General features: G+C 42.8%; 4 protein-coding genes across 5 annotated transcripts; 2 read left to right on the top strand and 2 right to left on the bottom strand.

Annotated features, from left to right (window-relative positions):
• The first annotated feature begins 244 nt into the window (after positions 1–244).
• Positions 245–8785, top strand: LOC135493400 (protein inturned-like). The gene is made up of 19 exons (XM_064780727.1): positions 245–456; positions 624–1117; positions 1378–1463; positions 1658–1855; positions 2210–2322; positions 2686–2775; positions 3130–3385; positions 3680–3733; positions 3915–3977; positions 4197–4346; positions 4591–4659; positions 4964–5013; positions 5190–5407; positions 5661–5732; positions 5832–5986; positions 6201–6292; positions 6452–6641; positions 6819–6967; positions 7213–8785. The coding sequence occupies exons 1-19, from the start codon at positions 323–325 to the stop codon at positions 7322–7324; spliced, it is 2745 nt and encodes a 914-aa protein (XP_064636797.1). The 5' UTR covers positions 245–322; the 3' UTR covers positions 7325–8785.
• On the bottom strand, positions 7956–15199 carry LOC135493401 (uncharacterized). Of its 2 annotated transcripts, XM_064780728.1 has the most exons (9): positions 15048–15199; positions 13633–14399; positions 13102–13411; positions 12766–12879; positions 12131–12379; positions 11504–11731; positions 10999–11198; positions 10203–10531; positions 7956–9956 (listed from the first exon to the last, which is right to left on the bottom strand). In XM_064780728.1, the coding sequence occupies exons 2-9, from the start codon at positions 14374–14376 to the stop codon at positions 9800–9802; spliced, it is 2331 nt and encodes a 776-aa protein (XP_064636798.1). In that variant the 5' UTR covers positions 14377–14399; positions 15048–15199; the 3' UTR covers positions 7956–9799. The 2 variants fall into 2 exon arrangements, with proteins under 2 accessions (XP_064636798.1, XP_064636799.1); XM_064780729.1 differs by lacking the exon at positions 15048–15199 and having other exon boundaries at positions 13102–13343; positions 13633–13712.
• A 1146-nt stretch (positions 15200–16345) lies between these two features.
• Positions 16346–19031, top strand: LOC135493934 (hyaluronan and proteoglycan link protein 1-like). The gene is made up of 3 exons (XM_064781607.1): positions 16346–16556; positions 17275–17574; positions 18020–19031. Exons 1-3 carry the CDS (start codon positions 16484–16486, stop codon positions 18313–18315), a joined length of 669 nt encoding a protein of 222 aa, XP_064637677.1. The 5' UTR covers positions 16346–16483; the 3' UTR covers positions 18316–19031.
• A 24-nt stretch (positions 19032–19055) lies between these two features.
• Positions 19056–21234, bottom strand: LOC135494081 (nociceptin receptor-like). Its single transcript, XM_064781831.1, has 3 exons — positions 20805–21234; positions 19835–20055; positions 19056–19561 (listed from the first exon to the last, which is right to left on the bottom strand). The coding sequence occupies exons 1-3, from the start codon at positions 21158–21160 to the stop codon at positions 19056–19058; spliced, it is 1083 nt and encodes a 360-aa protein (XP_064637901.1). The 5' UTR covers positions 21161–21234.
• Between the last annotated feature and the right edge of the window lie 457 nt (positions 21235–21691).

The following is a 21691-nucleotide window of genomic DNA, read 5'->3' on the forward strand; positions in this document are numbered from 1 at the left end:
CAGCCAGCCTCACGAGCAGGCCACGGACTCCAGGCAATAGCCCACTTTTATTGCAGGCAAGGAGTAAGGATCTAATTTTGGTCGCACTGTACGGCATCAAACCCCGTTGGATGCCTAATCCGCGACACCGTCCGAGATCCCGCTTATGGCTATGTTTCCGCAGCGAGGCCTTGCCGGCTTTTGGGCCTCTAGTTCAAAAACTAGTCATGCTAGTGGCGCCATCTGCAAAATTGAACGATGTAAACAAAGATGGTGGACAGGAGCACAACTTCTCGATTTTGACACTAAAAAGTCCTTAAAAACAACTTGAAATCAAATTATAATGGCCGATAAAACTATTCCAGTTGATCACCAGGGAACTAGGGAACTTAATGAATATCATATTGACGACGAAAATTATGGGGATTCTGCAGAAGAGGGTGATGGAAGTTGGGATTCGTACTCCGGCGAAGAAGAGTAAGCTAAAGCTGCAACTGCATGCCCCCCCCCCCCCCCCCCCCCCATTCGATTTGAACCTGGATGACACTCACCCTAGGCCTACACCATGTACACCAGCAGTGCTGGTAATACTTTGGCTTGCATAATCTGGGATGCATAATCCTGAACTGTCCTTTTATTTTCAGTGTTTATGAACCCGAGTGGACATCAGCAGTAACCGACCGTGGTGATCTGTTCTACGTTGAACCATCGGCACCAGAAATCTCTACAATAACAGCCGTTAGTAGTCTCAAGCATCAGGAAAGAGACAAAGATGAGGTCGGAGACAGCAGAAGGAAAGATAAAAAGACAATCAAGAAATTGAAAAAGATCATTGGAATAAAGAAAAACTATGAAAAATCACTTGTGAATAACAAAAACCAGAACAATCTCTCACACGGTGTCACATTCCAGGATACACCCTCTGGTGTCACAAAAGAGGCCTTGATTTACGTTGATCCAAATCGCAACAACTATGGACGAAAGGCGTCGTTGTGCGAGAGTCTTCTTGGAATTATTCCAGGGTTTTTCAGTGGGAAAAACGATAGGCAGAATGGTGGTGGATTCGCAGACAGGCGCATAATGATTCAAGGTCTCTTACCCAGTGGAGAGGCAATGAAGTCTGGCCAAGTAAAAATTGGTAAGCTTGAGTATGTGTGTATGAACATCATCACTCAATATAATTATTTCTGGCCATGGTGTTTTACAAGTCAATTTGAGAAGGTTGTGTGCCATCTTGTTCTTGCCCCAAATCTTTTCTTTTATCTATATACCCTTCCTCATATTCCTCCGGTTGTGGCTGCATACAAATATCATAGACTGGTCTAAGCTAGAGTGATTGCTTTATCTTCTTATGAAATTTACAATTCATGATGCATGTAAGTGGTTGTCTTATTTCAGGTGATTGGTTGATGTCAGTTGATGATTACAAAGTTGACTTTGACAACATTGATGATCTGCTTGCATCATATATTCATCCAAGGAGGGTAGGTTGGCTACTTCAGACTTATTATATCTTCGGTACATCCTGCAAAGGTCAGCTGTTTACTCTTTGTGCTCACTGATTTTTGATGTTCTAGTAGTAACAAATCCACCCACATATGTTGTAAAGGATTTAAAATTACATGTACTGTATGATTTGCCTTCATAATGCACTGACTCATATCCTTTTCTATTCCAGGTCAAGCTTTTGCTGCAGAAGTTTTGTGAAGAGGCTTACATCACTCCTCCAGTGATTAGGAAAAATGACGATGCTGAAAGTCTCGTTAAGTTTGTGAGCGGTGAGAAGACTGTTGAGGCAGAAGTAGCTCTGAGGAATTTGCCTCATGTGATCATGTACCTAACATTGGAAAATGTCTCTGAGAATGTTCAGGACAAGGTTAGTCATCTTGTTCCGGGTTGCATGGTCTGTTAACACTGGGCCAATATGCTTGCTCCCTATATCCAGATGTACAGGTCTTGTGTACAGTATAAGTGTTGTGTTATATTATGGCTTTATTATATTATATTACTATATTATGGCTAACATGTGCAATTTTCATGATGATACAGGATAACAATATAAATCTTGTCATGCTCCCAGAAGAATAAGGAGGTTTCAGTTTTCGGGTTTCTTCCTTATCCTTGTCGAACTTCACCACACTATTTTATCTGGATAGTGGTAAAGGAATGAAAAACTTTGAAAAGTTTTTCATTCAATTGTTATTCTTGATATAAAATGCATTTCTTGCAGAGTGACCTCCTGTATCAGTATCCCCTCGTTGACAGTAAGCTTGTGGAGGTCAGAGGCATGTTCATCACACTCTGCCATACACTATTGGATGTAACCAACAACACTGCCAAAAAGTAAGAATTTTTATCCATACATGTAGCCTTGGTCCAGGTAGCCTAGAACTGGCCTGCATTGACCTCTGTAACTGTTAAAGAATAACTTTTCCCCTCAGAGGTTTATCCTGTATGGATTGCCAATGGAAGCATGACAATACAACACAATACAGCCAAAACAATTCAATAAGATTCAAGGGAATTTTCATGTTGTATTATTGCTTTGCACCTTTCGAGGTCGGCCTGCTCGAACCTGAACAGCAATGTCTACTTTTTGTTTGCTGCTGTTTTTGACATTGACATCCCTTGCAGTTGTTAGTGATCCGCAGCTAAATGTTTTCACTAAAACAAGGAAATCACGTTTGATGCTTTCTCCTCTTTCAGTTCTACCTTGATTGTGGATGAACGCTTGATCCACGTTGGGTACAAGATGGAAGAAAAAGAGGTTCTCATTGTGGCTTTACCAGCAACAAAGTAAGCAGTGAACCATGTTGTTACATTTTGACACTCACTCCGAATATAAACCACTGTCCTCTGCCTTTGCTTTCTGGCCATATAGTTGTTCAGAAGGAGGATGCACCAGGTGGAGAGTAGCCTCCTATCCTATTCAACCCACCTCTCACCTCGAGCTCCTGATCAAATGGAATTCATCATATTGAATTCTAAATCCATTGCATCGAGAAGAGTCAAAATGTAGCCACCTACTTTACATGTATTATCCTGTGCAAAAAAGACCATTGAGGTTCATGCCATCTATCATCTGTCCTTCTTTAGGGCTTCTTGCAGCGGACAGTCAAATAACCATCAAGTACATCTTGTGCTTTGCAGTGTGCCATTGTTCAAGTTAAACCACCTGATGGACGATATTGTACGGATACTAACAATGCTCTTTGGAACGCTGAAGAGTGCCTTTGGGAAGGAAGAGAATAAAGATCGGCTGGACCATTTCTTCTCTTTGCTGTGCCAGAGGATTCTGTTGAAAGACGAACTCGCCAAGCAAGGCATCCATTGTGATGAGTGCGAGGAGAGCTTTCTTGATGCGTTGCCTGGAGTACGGGCTCTATCGTTACCTGAGGATTTAAAGGTTTGTATGTTACTTCTTTTTCTTGCAAGATTTCCAACTCCCTCACTCCAACAGCTATGTAGGGTCAGGTGTCTTGCCCAAGGACATGGAGATGAAGCGCCAGTGATCCTTCCTAGACAAAATGCAAGAGTTGAACCTCCTGATTATGAGTCCCTTTTCATGGCAGATACAATCTTCTTTATGTATTAGGATGGGAGAGAGTTGATTTTGTTGAGTTGGTTGAGAAGTGATTTTTTTTCTCTATTAGAATGACTGTGAGTGTACTTTTAGTTGGAAATTGATTGTTCTTTTCAGACTGATATTAGCAGTGCGCTGAGTGAATTTGAAGCCGCAGATTTTGGAGAAATGGTGAGTGCTATTAAAGCAGCAAATTAACTTGATGTGCTCCTGCAAATTTAATTTTCTCGAAAAAATAGGCTGCTAGATATTGCATATGTGCAATTGGTTCAGAAAATTCTACGTCATGTCACGTCACGTCATGCACTGAGAATTTATGTCATATGCAATATCTGTGTTTCTTCTTTTTCAGTCTGATGATTATTATGACATCAGAAGATCCTATACCATCCTAGGATCCTCTCTCTTTCACAAGGTACGTAGCTTATTGCTTTGGTTTTGATAATTTAATTGCTTTACAAATAAGATTGACATAAATTTTCGGTTTGATGCTTGGATCTCCGTTCATGCACCTCACCAGTGACAGTCTTGCATGTTATTTTGCAAGTCAGTGCTCCAGTGGAGGAAGGTATAATTGGGGATTACCATCTGTCTCCACGATATTGCTACAGTAATCTGTGCGTTCCCTTTACAGGGCTTTCTGATTTGCAATCACTTGCATCCTGAGGACATGATGGACATTGCCCTGTACGTCAAATATTACTGCTTGCTGCTGATGTCACAAGACCACCTGGCGGGCCAGGTAGTCATTTGGAAAGAGATCACACCAACTCGGAAGTCTCAGGTACGCACTGGCCCACTGGCACCGGGCACTGACCCTGTAACTTTCAAATGAAAATTAGTCTGGTTCACTGCGAGGCAAATGTGTCGTGCATCAAACCTGTCCCTGTACAAACATTCTCCTTGTCTTTCTGAAATATATGATATACTAACCTGCTGAGGTTTTTCAAAAAATTGTCAGAAAAAAACACTGTTCATATTTGGTGGTCTACAGTAAGTTCATGGAGATGTCTTTCTTGTCCTTATAGGTGGCCTCATCAACCAACTCTGGGTTTATTGAACCAGATGCCAGATGGTTCCTCATGATTGTTGGCATGGTAAGTCTTCTTCATGTTCACTAGATATTGATCCTACCATGGTAGGTAAAACTGAACATCATTATCAATGTTAGCTATGGCTTGCCTATAAAACAGCAGACTCCTTGACTGGAGTTAAAAGAACTGTGGAATCAGTTTATTTGTTGAAGTACTCGGTATGGTTTAGAAGTGTGCAATGCACACCCTAGTAGGTCCTATGAAAATGGTATACGGGAAATATATTATTATGTCACTGCCTATCCGAAACTCAGAACTGTATTGGTCTGGTATATTTATTTCACGAATTGTTGATTTGTCATTGCAGAAACAGAACCTATTGTGTGCCATGTTAGAAGCAGGAGGCTGTGCTGAAACGTAAGTTCTTATGTTAATTATTTTTAACACGTGCACACGTTAATTTTTAATGTCAGTTATGCCACTGGAAGTGCCCCTTGATCTGACAGCTGTCAGTTATATATTGAGACGTGGAAAAGAGAGAAGATGATTCATTTGGAGGGTTTGTTTGCTACAGTTTCTATCTCTTTTTACAGAGCTGATGGAAATCCACCCCCTGATCCATTCTATGTTGACCAAGCAAAGGCGACACTCTTGCACTTGGATTCAACTGAGCTCCTTGGTCGATGTGAATCCCGCCTGAACCCACCGTCCGTCCCTGGTTTGGTGTGTGCTGATTGGCTGTTCCCTGCTGGAAAGGCAGCCAAGGAGGAACATACAGCCCAGTCGAAAGTCCAGACATCACCCCGATCAGGTAAGAATAATACCTAGCGCTTTGATATCGAGCAGTTAGAAATAATAAAAATTCATCAAGCCCATGGCCTGTCTCAAGTCGACTGGCGCTTAAGAAAAGTTACATTTAGTCTTTGTAGAGAGTTGTTGCAGGATGCAGCAGAAAATTTGTCTGACACCTTGTCCCAGCATGGCAATAACATAAGCTATCCTTTTCCATTTATGATTACTTTGCAGTTTGCCTACCCATCATGCTGCTATTGTTTCTCTTCCAGCTGCTCCGAAGAAGTCTCAGCCAGAATCAATACTGAAGAAGAAGAAAAGTCCATCGCAGGAACTAAAGAAAGGTACGTGTTGGAACATTTGTCAAAATGACTTGTGGAACTCACTTTCGACGCTGTTTTTTTCTCAAGATCTTTCACTGTCTTTCGTTATTGTTTTGACAGGCCCAGGAAGTCTACCCGAGTCTGATCGTGATAGTATCCAGTCTGCCGGAGCTGATAGCAGCACATCTACTCCCATCATGGGGAGGAGACCAAGTCAGAGGTCTTTAGGATCGGAGGAGTCAGGGGGGAGTGTGGGTAGCACAAGTTTATTCAGAGTAAGTAACTGAGTTGGCATTGAGCTAACAAGCCGAAAACATTATGGGTCAGAATCTTGAAAAAATATTGTTGCACCGTTTCATGAGGTCATGTCCCTAAAATCTATCCTACTACTCTTGGTCTGCGTTTGGTGGAAGAAAAGTACTAATATTCTGCAGAGTTTACTTAGAAATTTTCTCTGATTTACAAAGATTTCAATGTCATAAATTGCAGAATCCTCGGGGCCACAGGAAGTTGCCTAGTGCCTTTGATTTGACTGCCATTGGTCGGAATCTGCCTGATGGGAGTGATGATCCCACAGTAAAGTAAGTCTCCTCTTTTATACACAAACGCTGTGTCAAACACGACCCTAAAAAGTTTAAACTGAAATGCTTTAACCATGAAATTTCAGCAGCAAACACAATATTGAGTCTACCGCCAATCAAAATTCCACAAATTCATTAATGGACATTTTTGTATTGCAGACTGACACAAGGTGCGGGAAATGTGCTATTTCATTACGTTAATGTTGATAACGTAGACGGTGTCTATATCTGTCCGTCCAAGCAAGACGTCACATTCCCAGGTGGCACCACCCATACCCATGTCATCCAAAACTTCTTTGCGTGTTGCCAAAACATCAAGAAGGTGTTTGAAAAGACAATCAGAATGAAGGTGAGAGATTCTTTCTTTTACATTTGTCCATCCGCCCCCTGATTTGAACCCTACTGATAAGACCTGAGGGGTTAGTGATTGGCACTTTGCAGTAGAAGCTGTAGAAGCATTAGCTTTTTGCACACCCGGTAAGCAGTTTGTTCACATAAATCATTCAGTATCTTTTTGTACTTTCAGAGCCGAGGGAACTGCAACAACAACGATAAACTTGGGTCTGACGATGCTCTGGGCGAAGTGGAGGAGCAAGGTGTTTTATTTGAATGCACCCCAGCAAACTGGTCAGACAGTAAGAAGACACCTCCTAGTATTACGTACTGGGTTGTTGGGTAAGCACACCTCACCCCTAAGAAAAGACTCAAACAAATTCTGATAACGAATCCTTGACAAATAATTGTTATTTTAGTGTGAATGGAAAAAATAGTTGCTGGCAAGTTCTGGCAGTGCATGGACAGGGAGATATTCCTAAAGCGGTGGTGCACAACTCCTGTCCTGAGAGTCCCTAGCTTGATCCATTGATCCTGGATATCTTCCTATTTTGCCTGCTTTAAAATGTTATCCTTTGTGGTTTCAGGCGATTGTTCTTCGATCCTTATCCTCGGGAATTCTACGTGTGCTTCCTTGACTCAACACCTCAGAACTTGGTGGAACTAGCATTCAAAATCAGCTTCGGGATAGCAACTTGAGGTGTAGTTGCATCCGGCATATGATATAGGAAAAGGGACATACCTAAACCTTGCATTGAGGATCAGACATTCTTATGTATGGGTTAGGACAGTAGCTCATTAGAAGTCCACTGCATTTGTGGCTGTGTTCAGATGTGTAAAGCTCCCCACCTGATTCTTTGTGGCTGGCTGTGTCTACTTTCAATGGTGGCTTTCCATTATGTGACGAAATGTGCTCATATCATCGATAAGTTTAACGCCACATTATGTGCACATATATTTTGCTGCCAGAGTGAGCATTATTGTAACTGCCTTGCATAATTTATTATCATTTCTTGCGTCCAATTTAATACTATCAGAAATCGTGTACAAAGACATTGTCAAATTTGAGGTGGAGAGGGCTTCCTCTTCGAATTCTCTTTCGTAAGCTTTTTACAGGTGGTGAAATTTTTCAAACATCATTTCTCCATACCCTCGTTGAGAATAGAGACCCTTGTTAGTTGTTTCAGTGAACAAGTTTCAGTAGAGAAATGCTATCCGTCCATTGTCCGAGGCATTTCCTGCCTATTTTGTCGAGTGTCCAGAAACGTCCAAAACTTAACGGCTGTCATCCAAAAATAAGGGCTGCTGTACTGGGACCTGCATTTTGAAGTTCTCTTTTGCAGAACCATACATTCCATGATCAGAATACAGTAGCACTCGTGTTAATTGTAGGTCACAACACTGACGAATTTCAATATCAAAATGATTTTTTTACTTCATTCATATATAAGGCTGTTTGAGACTGTTGTACACGTTAAGCATCATGTGTAGGCATATGAAGATATGCTGGCCCACTAGTATGTCGCATAGTTTTTATATCAATTCTTAATGGGGAACCGGCGTGATTTATTCGCCGCGTGGCGCTGCAATCGATCATACCAAAACTCTCCATTTCCAATGCATTATCATGTTATTCCTGAGCCCGAAAACGATCGCTTATTTTCGACTGATTTCGGCGACGTTTGCATCTTCCTGTTTTAAATATATTAAGCTATCAGTTTCTTAAGATAATTTTGCGGAAAATATGCGTGATGCCAGTTATTGGGCACGTTTTCTGTTGTTGAAATCCTGTGCAATAATGTACGCAATGGTTTCCCGTGATTGACCTCATGCGATGTCAACAGACCAGAAAATGACGTCATGGCGTCAGAAGGTACGATCGATTGTGGCGCCGCCACTGGCATTTATCTTAACGCCGGTTCCTCATTGCTGGCCGTTTATGCTGTTGTTAATCCTGTGTAACTTAATTCATGAAGTCCATCCAGCAATGCTTGAAAAGATGTAGAAAATATTTATTCTTTTTTTTACATTTGTATATCGTTCATGTATAGCTGCTTATAACATTGTATAAGTTTTACATTTTCTTCATAGTTTGCTGCTGTTTCATGAACTGTAATTTATTAGAAATAAACCTTTGTAATAAATATCTTGAAAAACATATATGTTAGCTTCTTCTCTTCTTCATATCTACTGCAAGAATATTGTGAGTGTAAGTGATAAAGAATAAATTATTATGCTTACTAACATTTGGCCATAATACCAAAGCATTTTTGGTTAGCACTGCCATTTGGTCATAACTCCTCCAAAACATTGCTTCTCTAAAGCATTTGGTTAGCACTGCCATTCGGTCATAACTCCTCCAAAACATTGCTTCTCTAAAGCATTTGGTTAGCACTGCCATTCGGTCATAACTCCTCCAAAACATTGCTTCTCTAAAGCATTTGGTTAGCACTGCCATTCGGTCATAACTCCTCCAAAACATTGCTTCTCTAAAGCATTTGGTTAGCACTGCCATTCGGTCATAACTCCTCCAAAACATTGCTTCTCTAAAGCATTGGTTAGCACTGCCATTCGGTCATAACTCCTCCAAAACATTGCTTCTCTAAAGCATTTGGTTAGCACTGCCATTTGGTCATAACTCCTCCAATGCATTCGGCTAACATTACTATTTGGCCATAACTTGTCCGATAAAGTATTTACTTAGCACTGCCATTGGGTCATGATGCATCCAAAAGCATTGGTTAGTGCTGCTAATCTGTCAGAACTCTTATCATCTGAAGCATCGTAAGTTACCAGTGCGATTCGATCATACCTCCTCCAGAGGTTCAGTGACCATTGGACATAACTCCTCCAAAGGACATGCCATTAGGTCATAACGTTTTCAAAGCTTTGGCAGCAATTTGGTCATGACTCTTTTCAAGCATTGGTTCTTCGATTTGCCCATGACCCTTCCAAAGCCAAAGCGTTTTATTCGCCTATAATTCCTCCAATGCATAAGGTCACATTGCCATTCGGTCAAAGTTTCTAAAAAAGCACATGCACGTTAAAATTGCCACTTGGTCATGACTGCTTCAAAGCATTAGTTAGTGCAGCAATTCGGTAATAACTCATCCAAATCATCAGCTGTATTTGCCCATAGCACATCCAAAGCATAGGTTGAACATTGCCCCTTGGTCATAACTCCTCCAAAGCGTTAGTTAGTGCAGCCATTTGATCAATATCTATCAAGTGGAGATTCTCTTTCATGCATTTGTAGTAAACTGGTGGGGCGTCTTCCTTCATCCTTCGCAGAAAGTGCAGATGAGGGCCGGTAAGATGTCCTAACTTTCCTCTGCAAGAAAATGTACGAGAAAATCATTTCCATCATTTCCTAACTCATAACTTGTTTTTGGGAGCCAAGTGAGGTTCTCTTTCTGATCCTTGTACAAAGTAAATAAAGCCAACAAAAGCCATAATACGCGAGAGTGATCTCTCAATTGATTAAGACGATTGCCTAAATACTCAAATTCGAATTCGAAGCCCAAAACTTTGTGTATTCAGTTTTGACACAGCGTGCAAAGGAGAAAGACACACTTACTTGTCCATGTTGTGCTGGTCCATCCAGATTCTAACTCTGTCCGCATCCCAGTTCTTCACATCAGATGAGCTTTGTCTCTTGGAGAGTATGGCGACCAAGTCAGCACTGGTCAGGGTGATTGTGACATTTTCTGATAGGCTAGTTCCATGCGAAGATGGTTGCCCCACCGGATGTTCTAATGCGCTGGTTTGTCCCTGATGGGAAGGCGATGCCTCACTATCTGCAGCGGGAGTGGCGGACCTCTCCCTTTGTGCTGGCATTGGCGGTGACAAGTGAGTAACTGTTGCTTTTTCAGGAACGATGTGGGGACAAGGCACTCTGTCTGAATCCTGAAATCGTTTATGGTAAAATATCAACTGTAGGCTCAGCTGTTCACGATCCTGTCGCTGGCAGAGAGTTACTTTGCAATGTACACCAATGGGACCTGAAGTTGGAGGCGGTTGAGAAGGACCATTAAGAGGTGATCCTACTGTGTCCAGCTGCTAGCTGTTCTATAGGAAAAATAATTTACCACTCATTTTAACAATAACAGACTAGTGGTATCATGTTGGTCTGCAAGTCTTTTTGCTGTCAGTCTTCTTTCGACCATAGCAACAAATTCTTCGGTCGCTCAATGTCACGAATCGGGTTTCGGCCTTCATGTCTTCTTCCGTTCTCCACAGTTTCTTCTTGAAACTTCGAGCCCCTGGCCAGTTCGTGGCTTCGCTGTGGTTTATACAGAGCGCTGTCTTTAACTGGCTCAGTAACCCGTCAAATATTTTGTAACAGTTGAAACAAAATGGTTATCAGAACACACCTTTTTGGCAACCGATATTTTCCCTTTGTTGCCAAGGGCCCTTGTAAGTTCTTTGAATTTGTCTTCAAAGCCGTCACTTCGTGTGAAGTTATAATACATCTTCGTGCCAAGCATTATGCCTAGCCATCCATCCGCAGAGTATCTGTTCTCGACTATAAGTGGGATGAACTCTTTCTTCTTTTTATAGGTGTATTCAGCCTCTGAAGAAGATATTGTCATATTGTGGTTGGCAATGTGAGAATAAGGGAAAGAAGCCACTAAAAGGTCAGTGTGGTCATCGAAAAGCAAGTTTTCAATTATATAGCCATCTATATGTCAGATAGGATAGGTTTTAAAAACATCCCCAGGTTTTATATCGTCGAAGCATTCCAGATTCATTTGGCGATAGACAAGCCTACTCATTTCAATATCGATATATCAGATAGGGCTTCGTCGTTCTGTCATCAAAGCCCACAGCAGATGTATCCAGGGCGCAAACACAATATAATGTCCGAGACAATCCTACCTGCCCTGCAGTTCTGACTGTCTTTGTACTTCTTGGAGCAGCATATCAGCACAATGCAGGCGCCCTCAACAGCATCTGCCATGGCTTCAAGGATCGACCCTGCCATCTTCTCCAAGTCTATCCATACATTGTAGCCGTGTGACTCTAATGCATCCTTTATCTTGAGGATAAGCTCTTGACTGTCCCATTGGTAGCTAATCATGATATAGGGTGCCGTCGCTTCTAGCGCTGGAAATATAACGTCAGTGATGATGCTCTGTATGCGACAAACTCGGCTTTCTCCAAACTCGTTTGGACAGTCAAGACAGTAGGCCTTCATATCAAACATATTGTGCAAGCGCAAAAATACGGGCACCATCAATCTTTCAAACTCCAGGTGTCAGTATCATCTTCGATAAACCAGTTGACCGTTGGAACTCAAAAGGTACGTAACCTGTTGATTGAATTTCGCAGGGTGAAATTATTCTTCGGAACAAATTACAATTGGCTTCTTCAGCAATTCATTTGAGAGTGGCTAGGGGCGAATTGAGGGCTTTTGACACGAGATTATGAGTAGCCTGCTGATCGAGTAGATGGCTATAGCCTCAACTATGGGAGAAACCGTATAAGTACAGGCGGGCGACATACCGTCTTCCACGACCATGCCAAACTTTTTCGACCAACCGGCAAAGGCAGCTCTACCTTCTCCCTCTTTTATTTCAGAAACGGGCATGTCCATGCCTTGAAGGTTCCATAGGATGCCTTTTGCAGCCTCTTTACAGATGTGGTTGTCCGTCGTTCCCGCCAGACGGTTAAATAGCTCCAATCCTTCATTGAAAATGCCAGTCGTCTGTAGTTTCTTGTCAAATGTTAACGTCCAAAGGACCTCCATCGAGTCTGCAACAATATTGGACGTTATTGGAATGAACACTAGTTCGCTAAAAATGATCTTATTTTCTTACAGTCTGATATTCATAAGAACAAAAAACGGTGTCGATGACCGTGCGACAATCTCAGCTAACTATGATATTTACTTTGAGCACGATCACAGTGCTATCAATAATGTAGCCTAATCATGAGAAATGGTTGATGATGATTAGGAGAGATATGGATCTTCAGTCTTAAGTCTGTTACGAGTCAATCATCATTTATTACATAGCATCAGGTCATGAAACTTTGTTGGCAAAACGTGCATGAAGGGAAGGGCTTCAACCTGTAGAAGAACTCTGCGCAAATCCATTGTAATACAGTTTGATAGTTTCGCCATGTCTTTTTCTTCTTACCCAGTTGTTCACTCGGGGTGTCGTCCTGTCTTGCCTGTATTATGAGGACTGGTATCGCACCACATTCAGCGATCAGCGACTTGTTAGCGTCATTCAGCGCCAGTCTCCCAAGTCCTGAAAAGCAACACAAAACGAATTATCGGCCCACATAAAAATATTCGACGAAGACAGTACTTTGACATGCTACAATAGCTATTTGTGAGAGAAAGGCGTATAGATCGACTGCTTTCGACGAGTTAAGACAGGCGGAGTGATTATTAGCGAGGTCAAAAAGAGTTGACTCGATTTGATTTAGTTGCCCGAGTGCGCGCCGCACCGACGGCTGCGTTGACCAACCTTTCATCAGCTCAGTCGCAGTCCAAGCCTCGCTGTCTCTCTTGTTGTCGCTACGAACAGCTTCCTCCATCCTGTGGACCAGAGACTCGACAGGACCCTTCTTCGTCGCCATGAACTTTTCACTCTGCTTCTCGTCTGCTAGATAGGCCACGGTGAGCAGTGCTACGAGACCTGTGTTGTGGTCCTCAGAGTCGATGAAGGGTAGAGAGGCCTCGAGTGCTGCGGTCTCGCGGAGCCTGTCCCTGTTCGCGTCATTCATGGAACAGTTGTAAAGCAGTTGGATGGCAAGTGTTATCGTGTGCCATGTATACTAAGTAGAAAAACGGATTTCATCAACCTCATGAAGACAAAGTCACAACCAGGAGATCGGAGTTGAGGACTGCGTACGCGCATCTTGAGACAGGATTCCAAACAATGAGGTTCATGGATGAGCGTAACGAGTATGATCTTTTTTCTCCGCAAAATACCATGTACGGAGGAGGCGAAGGACCATGATAATAAAGATGTTCAATAATACCGTAAAATTCTTACCTCGTCATCTCGAGTATTTTCCTTCGTTGCATTCTTTTTCTCCCTGACAAAACAAACCAATATCTCCAACAAACCGGGCTCATTGCAAAAATCCTCACCGAATCCTGGATGACAATCTGTTCCATTCACCAGAAATACCAAGATCATTGCGCACATGAGCCGCAAGATGAAGCCGTCTTCTTTGTGAACTTCTGGATCCGACCAACCACGAAGAAAGTGTATTTCCAACATCTTCTTCAAAGTTGAAAAAATCTGTCGGTTATCGACTAAAACCTGATACAACTTTGACCGAAATTTGAACTGTTCGTCCAAAGATATGTCCTCGCGAATCGTCCCCGAGATATCGGCCATGACCCGAACATTCTCCAAATAATAGTCGTCGTTGGTGATAAAACTTCCATCTGGGGTCTGATTCGTCTGAACGAAGGAAAACTTCTCATTCACATAGCTTACAAACGATTGCAACTTTTGTATCTGTTCGTTGATAAAGGAATCACCACCAGAGAGGGAATCAGAAAGGTTATCTGTCACCGTTGTCCCCTGCGACTGGGTCCCAGTGCCATAGAGCAACCCCTGCTTTTGCGAATCGAACTTTGTCAAAAACACATTGGTTGCTCGGAATAATCTGAACGCGTTTGCCTGCTTTTCGATCAGCTTTCGACTGTCCTTGTGCTCTAAGAGTGATCTCAGTTTCCTCGAGGCGCCGTCCGTCTCCTCGATGCGCTGCCCCTCAGAATCATCCATATTTCGTCCTTAGATTCGAACAACTGTTAATAAACAAAAATATGATGACACGTATTCTTGCGAAAAATCATAGGAATTAGAAAAGGGAGGTTTTTTCGACATGGTGACATTACTTTCGTCATCACCATCGGCAGACTATGCCGTGCAATTCTTGCCAATAGGCCTACATCTCAATGTTCCATTTGCATGACAACCATCACCCACGGGTACTATTTCTAGCCATTAGGCATATTGATAACGTATAAATGACTCCGTCAATGGTTGGATGATTCAATGGATGTTGTTGATATACCGGGAAAGTCGCATGATGGCACTCGGAGTTTATTCTGTCCTACAGCGACAAAGCAATTGGCACCGTGAATAGCTCGCCGTAAATTATGCTTCGAGCCCAGCTTCGGGGATGAAACTTCTCCACGCGAAAGAGATATGACCCGTAGGAGCCTAGGTCTATATCAAAGTTCCTGGTACTACAACCAAGCCGGACGCTAAACCCCAGGTCATGACGGACCTTTGTTACGTGGCTGGGACAAAGTCACAACCTGTGATCGACGCCCACCACTCTGATGTAGATTAGTCTTGGGTTGTGCCATTGTCCCAGCCGTCCTTGACCATGATGTTAGTGTATGAGAGGCTTCTGGTTAAGAGAATCATTCTACATTTTTTTCACTTACCTTCGATGATATGTTTTTTGTCCATGCGTACATCTAGGGCCGGCGATTGATATACTGCCTGCTCAATTGATATACAGTCACGACCACCTTCTCATTATAGTCCATATAGACTTAACAGGCCTAAACCCGGGGCGTAGATCGACGTACAAGCAAGGCAGCAATCCTAAGCAATCACATTGTAGGAATACGATATTAGTATGAAAACATTGAGATAGTCTATTGAAAACCATCCGACCAAGATCGAAGAGGATTTATTTAGTCCAATGCTCAATATCATTTTCTCCAGATAACAGACAAGTCTTGAGCTCTATGCAGTTGTTTGACAAAGGCTAAAGCAAAATTTATTTAGGATTGGGATTTTCAGAAGGTTGACATAAAGCCCATCTCGAGTTCGTGGCCATTGAGCACTTGTCCTCTATGGACACTCTATCAACGTTCAATAATAATTTGTAGCACGAGTCTTCATTTTTGTTTTTAAGCTTCCTGCAGGGGCGTTGCCGGCCGGGTCGAATTGACGGACTCATCAAATTAACTGAACGAACGGAAAAAGAGGGGTACAGCGGGAGATAATGCCGTCACGTATTCTTGGGCCGGAAATTCAGATCGGGTGGTCCCAAAACACGATATATTGGCACTGAGTGGCGCTGTGGTTCAGCCTTGAACGAATGTAACTTGGAGATTTTTGATCAGACTGGTACTGGCGTAGAAGTTTGTAATGTCCTGGGATTGAACGTCTGGGGTACAAAGGATTTCTTGAAGCGCTTTAACCTCCCTGAGACACTGACGGTCATGGTCAATAACCATATACTTAGTACATTGTACTATGTACCATAATCCGTCAGAATACATGTACAATGGGGTCGAACACTTTTCAATGGAAACATTTTCGACTTCTACACCATTCTGAACCACCAGAGGTATCCAACAATTACCTCCCCTCTCGTTGGGGTAACGGAGATTTCGGGTCGGCGGAGTGGATACAAGGGCTTGAGGGTCAAGGTGCATCTACACCCGCTTTGCAATCATGTCGACCATTGCAGCGGCGCTGAACATGTGGGTGTGCTTGTGTATGCGTCCCGTTTTTTCACTCGACTTTCCATTAAACGACTGTCATTAGACGAGTCATTACGCCAAAAGCGGACACATTTGTTTTGCAGTGGCATTACGATTTGACTAAATACATAATCACTTGGCCATCGATCATTACTATCTCCCGCGTGAGTCATTTGCAACTTACTTTTCGATAGGCCTTTCACATGCTGTTGTGGGTTTATTGTCTGATATCAATGATATGTCAAGGTTATCATCCGACTTGTCTGTAGGTCTATATAATAGTCGGTGTGATTGAATTGCAAATCACGATAAAATCTTTAAACAGAGTGACGTTCACAGGACTGAGAATGTGAATTGACCACCTCCAACAAGAAACTGTAACAATGAAGCGACTACACTGGGGCCTAATCGTGACGCTGGCGCTAGTTTGGATGGCGTCCATCGCATCTAACGCAGGTAGGCCTACGTTGCGCTTTTGATTAGCCTATCATCTACTCATTCTTCTATTTCTTTTTAAACATGTTTAAAACCCAATGCTTAGCTTTGGCATACACCGACTTGCTTAGACCACTAGGGGCCGGGAGAATGAAAGTTCGGGTTGTGGTGGAGCCACGTTTCTCAATGCTGGGAGGAGCCCACGTGGAACATGGTCAGATTTCCGATAGCTTATGTGATTACTACATACCGGGGGTCACCTGCGATCAAATATGTACGTTTTTATAGGTCGATCTGGATATTTCACATTTCGCCCGCATGCAGCAGGACCACATCGGCCTGCGTCATCGCATAGACCACCGCGTCTCGATCCTCCCTGCGACGGACAGAATGACGTACACGGATGGACCTGCGATGTGGGCGAAATGAAAAGATTCAGAAGTACATGTAGCTCAGGCTACAGCTGCCCAGTGTCGGTTCATCGGGGATCCTGGCCAAAAAACGACTACCCTGTTTGACGTTTGTAGGTCTCAAGCGGTTACTAAAAAGGGACAACTGCAATGCGGCCGCAAGCACAAACCACGATCAAAGAGGTTTCTTGCAAGTCTGTTCTGACCGTACTGAATCCATGTTGATCTATCGGCGTTGTGCGTTAGTATCTCTCCCATCCCCAAAGAAGGAGACAGTAGGATTGATGCAAATCGCCGATAATCGGCATGACTTAATCAGGCTCTTTTAGTTTCAGTCGTGCGCGTCGTGGATAACGCTGGATACTACCAGATTGCAAACTGGGACAAAGCCGTAGACATCTGCGCTAGTCGTGGTATGAGGTTAGCCAGACGGGATCAGCTGACGGAGGCTTGGAAACAAGGGCTTGACAGTTGCTGGTGTGGATGGCTAGCGGATGGCACCGTGGGCTATCCAATACAGAAGTCAAGGTCTGGCTGTGGTGGCGGATTAAATGCACCGAGGATAGTCACGTGCTCACTCACTCCTGGCAATGGGATAGGATTTGATGCATACTGCACTGCATCTGAGAGTAAGTTTTTTAGAGTTTAGCGATAGCACGTTTGATTTCTTAAACCATCATGTTGTACTATAGAAACACAAGTTAGACGATGAGGGCTTGAATTAAAAAAATCTGTAAAAGTGCATGGATCATAATTTGAATAGCCTTTTGAAATCAAAAGACAATCTATTTGGATAAATAAGATTGATCAGAAAACACAAAAGATTAAAATAGAAGTGTTTATAAATGACATTATTGTGACTAGGCATTCACATGTATGGCTATTTACGTCTTAATGAAACGATTGCAAGTATAGACCAGTCTCTCTGTCGTCGTAGCTATACACTATTGTACAGTGTACAAGGGCAACGTGCTTTTCATGCAGACTAATGCGGCAGTTCCGGAAATAAGGCAAAATATGTATATATTGAAGCGCGTTTATTTATTTATGATTTTACCCTTTTGTCTCTTGTAGTTTCAGTCGTACGCGTCGTGGATAACGCTGGATACTACCAGATTGCAAACTGGGACAAAGCCGTAGACATCTGCGCTGGTCGTGGTATGAGGTTAGCCAGACGGGATCAGCTGACGGAGGCTTGGAAGCAAGGACTTGACAGTTGCTGGTGTGGATGGCTAGCGGATGGCACCGTGGGCTATCCAATACAGAAGCCAAGAAGTGGTTGTAACAACGGCGGCCAACCAGAGGTGGTCACATGCTCCCTCACTCCTTACAACGGGAAGGGATGGGATGCATATTGCATGCCGGTGTAACATCTGTGGTTGTTTCCCATGTGTCAGTGTTTCCAAACAATAGGCAGCTAGAGACACCATGACTTTTCAATAGGGGGGGGGGGGGATACACAGAAAAACTCGTCAATCTATTTTTGAGCGTTCCCAAACAATGAGGGGAAACACTCAAAAACAGAAACACTCAAAAACATTACACCTGCCTTATATTTGTACTTAATAGCGGAACTGAATGAAACGCGGGCAGGTGTTTTTACTTTAATGAATACTAAAAGTTCACACAAGGTATTCCGATATGTAGTTCTATTAAGTAGACGCAATAGTTGTCAGCGTGCCTGGGATCGGACAGCAATTCTAACACCTATCATGAAAGTGCCTTCATGTAATAGCTGACAGACAGGCGACGAAAGGCAGAAAGGGAGTACACCAACGACGATATATGATTTTTTGCAGCCAGTTTATACGAAGGGCATGATATCGATCAATTTGGATTTTTATATATGAGAAGGATTGAAGTTTCATTTTTTTTACAATTGAAGTAACTAGCATTTTGTACTTATTCCTACACACTCTTGAGGAAGGGCAAATCAGAGAGAAGATGAATCACATCTCTGTGTTTTATTGCACACTGTAGAATTGTTTATTTCTGTAATTCTGTTCATTAACTATAACATGTACATTGTGTATTTTGATTGTATACTCACCTTTAAGGTGGAATCAAATACATGTAAATCAATCAATCAATCAATCACTCGATCAATCAATTACGATTTGCAACACGATACAAATTTAAACACTCTCTGCTTAACATCATCTCTGTATTTCTTTCCACCTCCTAAACAATACAAATAAAAGTTTATCCCATAATTTACATTCCAAAAAGCGATTATAACGATATGCTGACAATTTAGGCGTAATCTCCAGTATTCATCGTCCATCTTGTAATGACCTTTAACTTCTGGAATCCCTATGATGATGTCAAACAACCTATACGGAATTGACGTCACGACGTAAGCAATACTGACGAGGATTAACATTCTTGTCAAGTGGGTTGTCTCCTTCTCTCGCGTCTTCCGATTTTTCTCGCTGACACCCATCTTGCCTTGTTTGTGGGATGCTCTCCGTAGCACTACGATTATCCATACGTTGCAAAAAACAATCAGGCAAAACGGCAGGACTGTTCCAACTGCCAATTGTACCGCGTTTCCGAATGTTTCTAACTCGGGGGCGTGAGGTACTGTCATTCGCAAAGGACCCTCGTCTATTTCAGCTGCAAAACACAATATTGGAAATCGGTCTAAGGTCCGAAGGTTTTTGTGCCCCACATTTTTTATACCTTTACCCAAAGGTAGGAAAATGATAACTGACTGATAGTTGAAAACCATTGTGCGTGAACGGCGTGATGCGTATTAGGAGATTTTCGCAAAGCTTGCGAAACGCCAACACGCCGAATCGGCGCCTACTACACTTTTCTCGGCGACATCCTGATCACAATGTCGGGCTCATTGCATCTTTCTCGCTTTTCAAATAATCATAGGCTTACCTGTTTCTTCATTACGGACGTATCTATAGGCAAAGAACATGTAGACATGGAAACTACAGACCAGTACGAACGTCACAGCTATGGTCATGCAGGCCCGGCGGGTTCTGCAGAGTCTTGGTGCAGCCATTGGGAATCTAACGACGATAAGTCTATCAACCGTCATCTCTGCGAGAAAGAAACCAGACAGGACACCAAAGGAGTAGGCTTGATACCACATTACCCTGGAATAATAGACAGGCTACGCCCTCACGAGAACTCCCCCGGTTGTTCAAAACAACTTAGTCATTCACTTGTCGTAAGATTTAACTTGGCGTTAAAGTTAATAGACTCTACTGAAGAAAATAACGGAAAGCTAAAAATAACTTTAATTAAGTTAGTGACATAACTTCTTTTGAACAACCAGGCTGGCCAGTTTCTCAACACGTAATCCGCTTGAAATAAGATATACACACACTAGCACGATAAAACTTGCGGCGTCATTTTCATTAAACCAACAATTCCACCCAGGAAATGTGAAGGACGAGGTTGATTCTGTATTACATCTACCATATCACACCGCATTTTCTGGGTCAATGTACTGGTTTCAGTTGCATGCGGCTGCCACCGCTTCTACCCTTCAAATCCTGCCAGACTGATGAAACCCTCAATTCCGTTGTTCCACTGAGTTCACTCATCGAAAGTATTGTCAGTAAGAACATGCAATCATTTCCTTAAAGGCGCAACTCCCAACAACGCTTTCAAAGAAGCGGTATCCGACGGCACCTCTAAGAAAATGGATGTCGACTCTCTGGTGGGGGCATTTGACAGAAATTGTAACCCTTATGAACGACGATGTATACATGTACAATGTATATACCGAAGGTTTGCCGTGACATCAAGTCCTGCGCGAATTTATTACGTCACTGGCACGGAATGAATATTACTGTCAAGTAATACTTAGGCCTATACGTCTTCCTCCCATTATACTTACTGCATGGCAACTTCAGAAGGAAAGTGATTTTGCCAACTTGTTGAACCCAAACCACGCCACCCCCATGCGAGCTCGATGAGGACACCCGAATCTGCCACGGCGAGAGCAGTCATGTAGTTACAGGTCGAAATCCGCCGGTTGTCACACTGCAGAGTTACGATGATGCACATGACATTTCCGAAAAGCCCTGGCAGCACGATGGCAATCCATGCGTACTTCGTGACGACAAGATAAACGATGCGGAGAACGTTCACCGCAGGGTCAGATGTGCTTGCTTCTTGCACAGTAGTCAGTACCATCAGCGCTTCCGATTCATCGGCCATTTTGAAACCCAGGCCTCCGCAGTCCAAACTCATTGTCGTCACCTCAAAACAACGTGCATCGTGTACAAGCCGATGCTTGCTGGCGAAGATTGGTGTAGGACGCTGCTCACGACTATAATGATCACCACTTGCATGATGTGACGAAAATGGATGCGATGATTAATCTCGATTTGGCATAGTTCACGCCAACCACCAGGGCGTCGAGAGCGACATGATTCGAGTGACATGACACACAAGGTTAATCACCGCGCTCAGACTTTCAATGAGTTGGAGACGAGTAAGATAATTGCTGAACGTACGTATAGATAAATACATACATGTAATTGCAGAACTAAGCCAGCATAACGAACGATTATTTTGATACCAGATGTTTCATGTTTCATGGCGACTGCCAACGTTATTGCCCTGAAACATGATAGTGAGCCTTTGGCCATTTATCGCACGACGCGAGAGTCTATAATTTACGATATCACGGACTAATAGGAGTCCGTGCTTTGTCTTCATTAGTATTCCGACTTGGTGTATTTGAATGTATTCGGTACATAGTAACACAAATGAAACAAA

This window comes from Lineus longissimus, chromosome 9 (genome assembly GCF_910592395.1).
Source record: "Lineus longissimus chromosome 9, tnLinLong1.2, whole genome shotgun sequence".
Lineage (NCBI taxonomy): Eukaryota > Metazoa > Nemertea > Pilidiophora > Heteronemertea > Lineidae > Lineus > Lineus longissimus.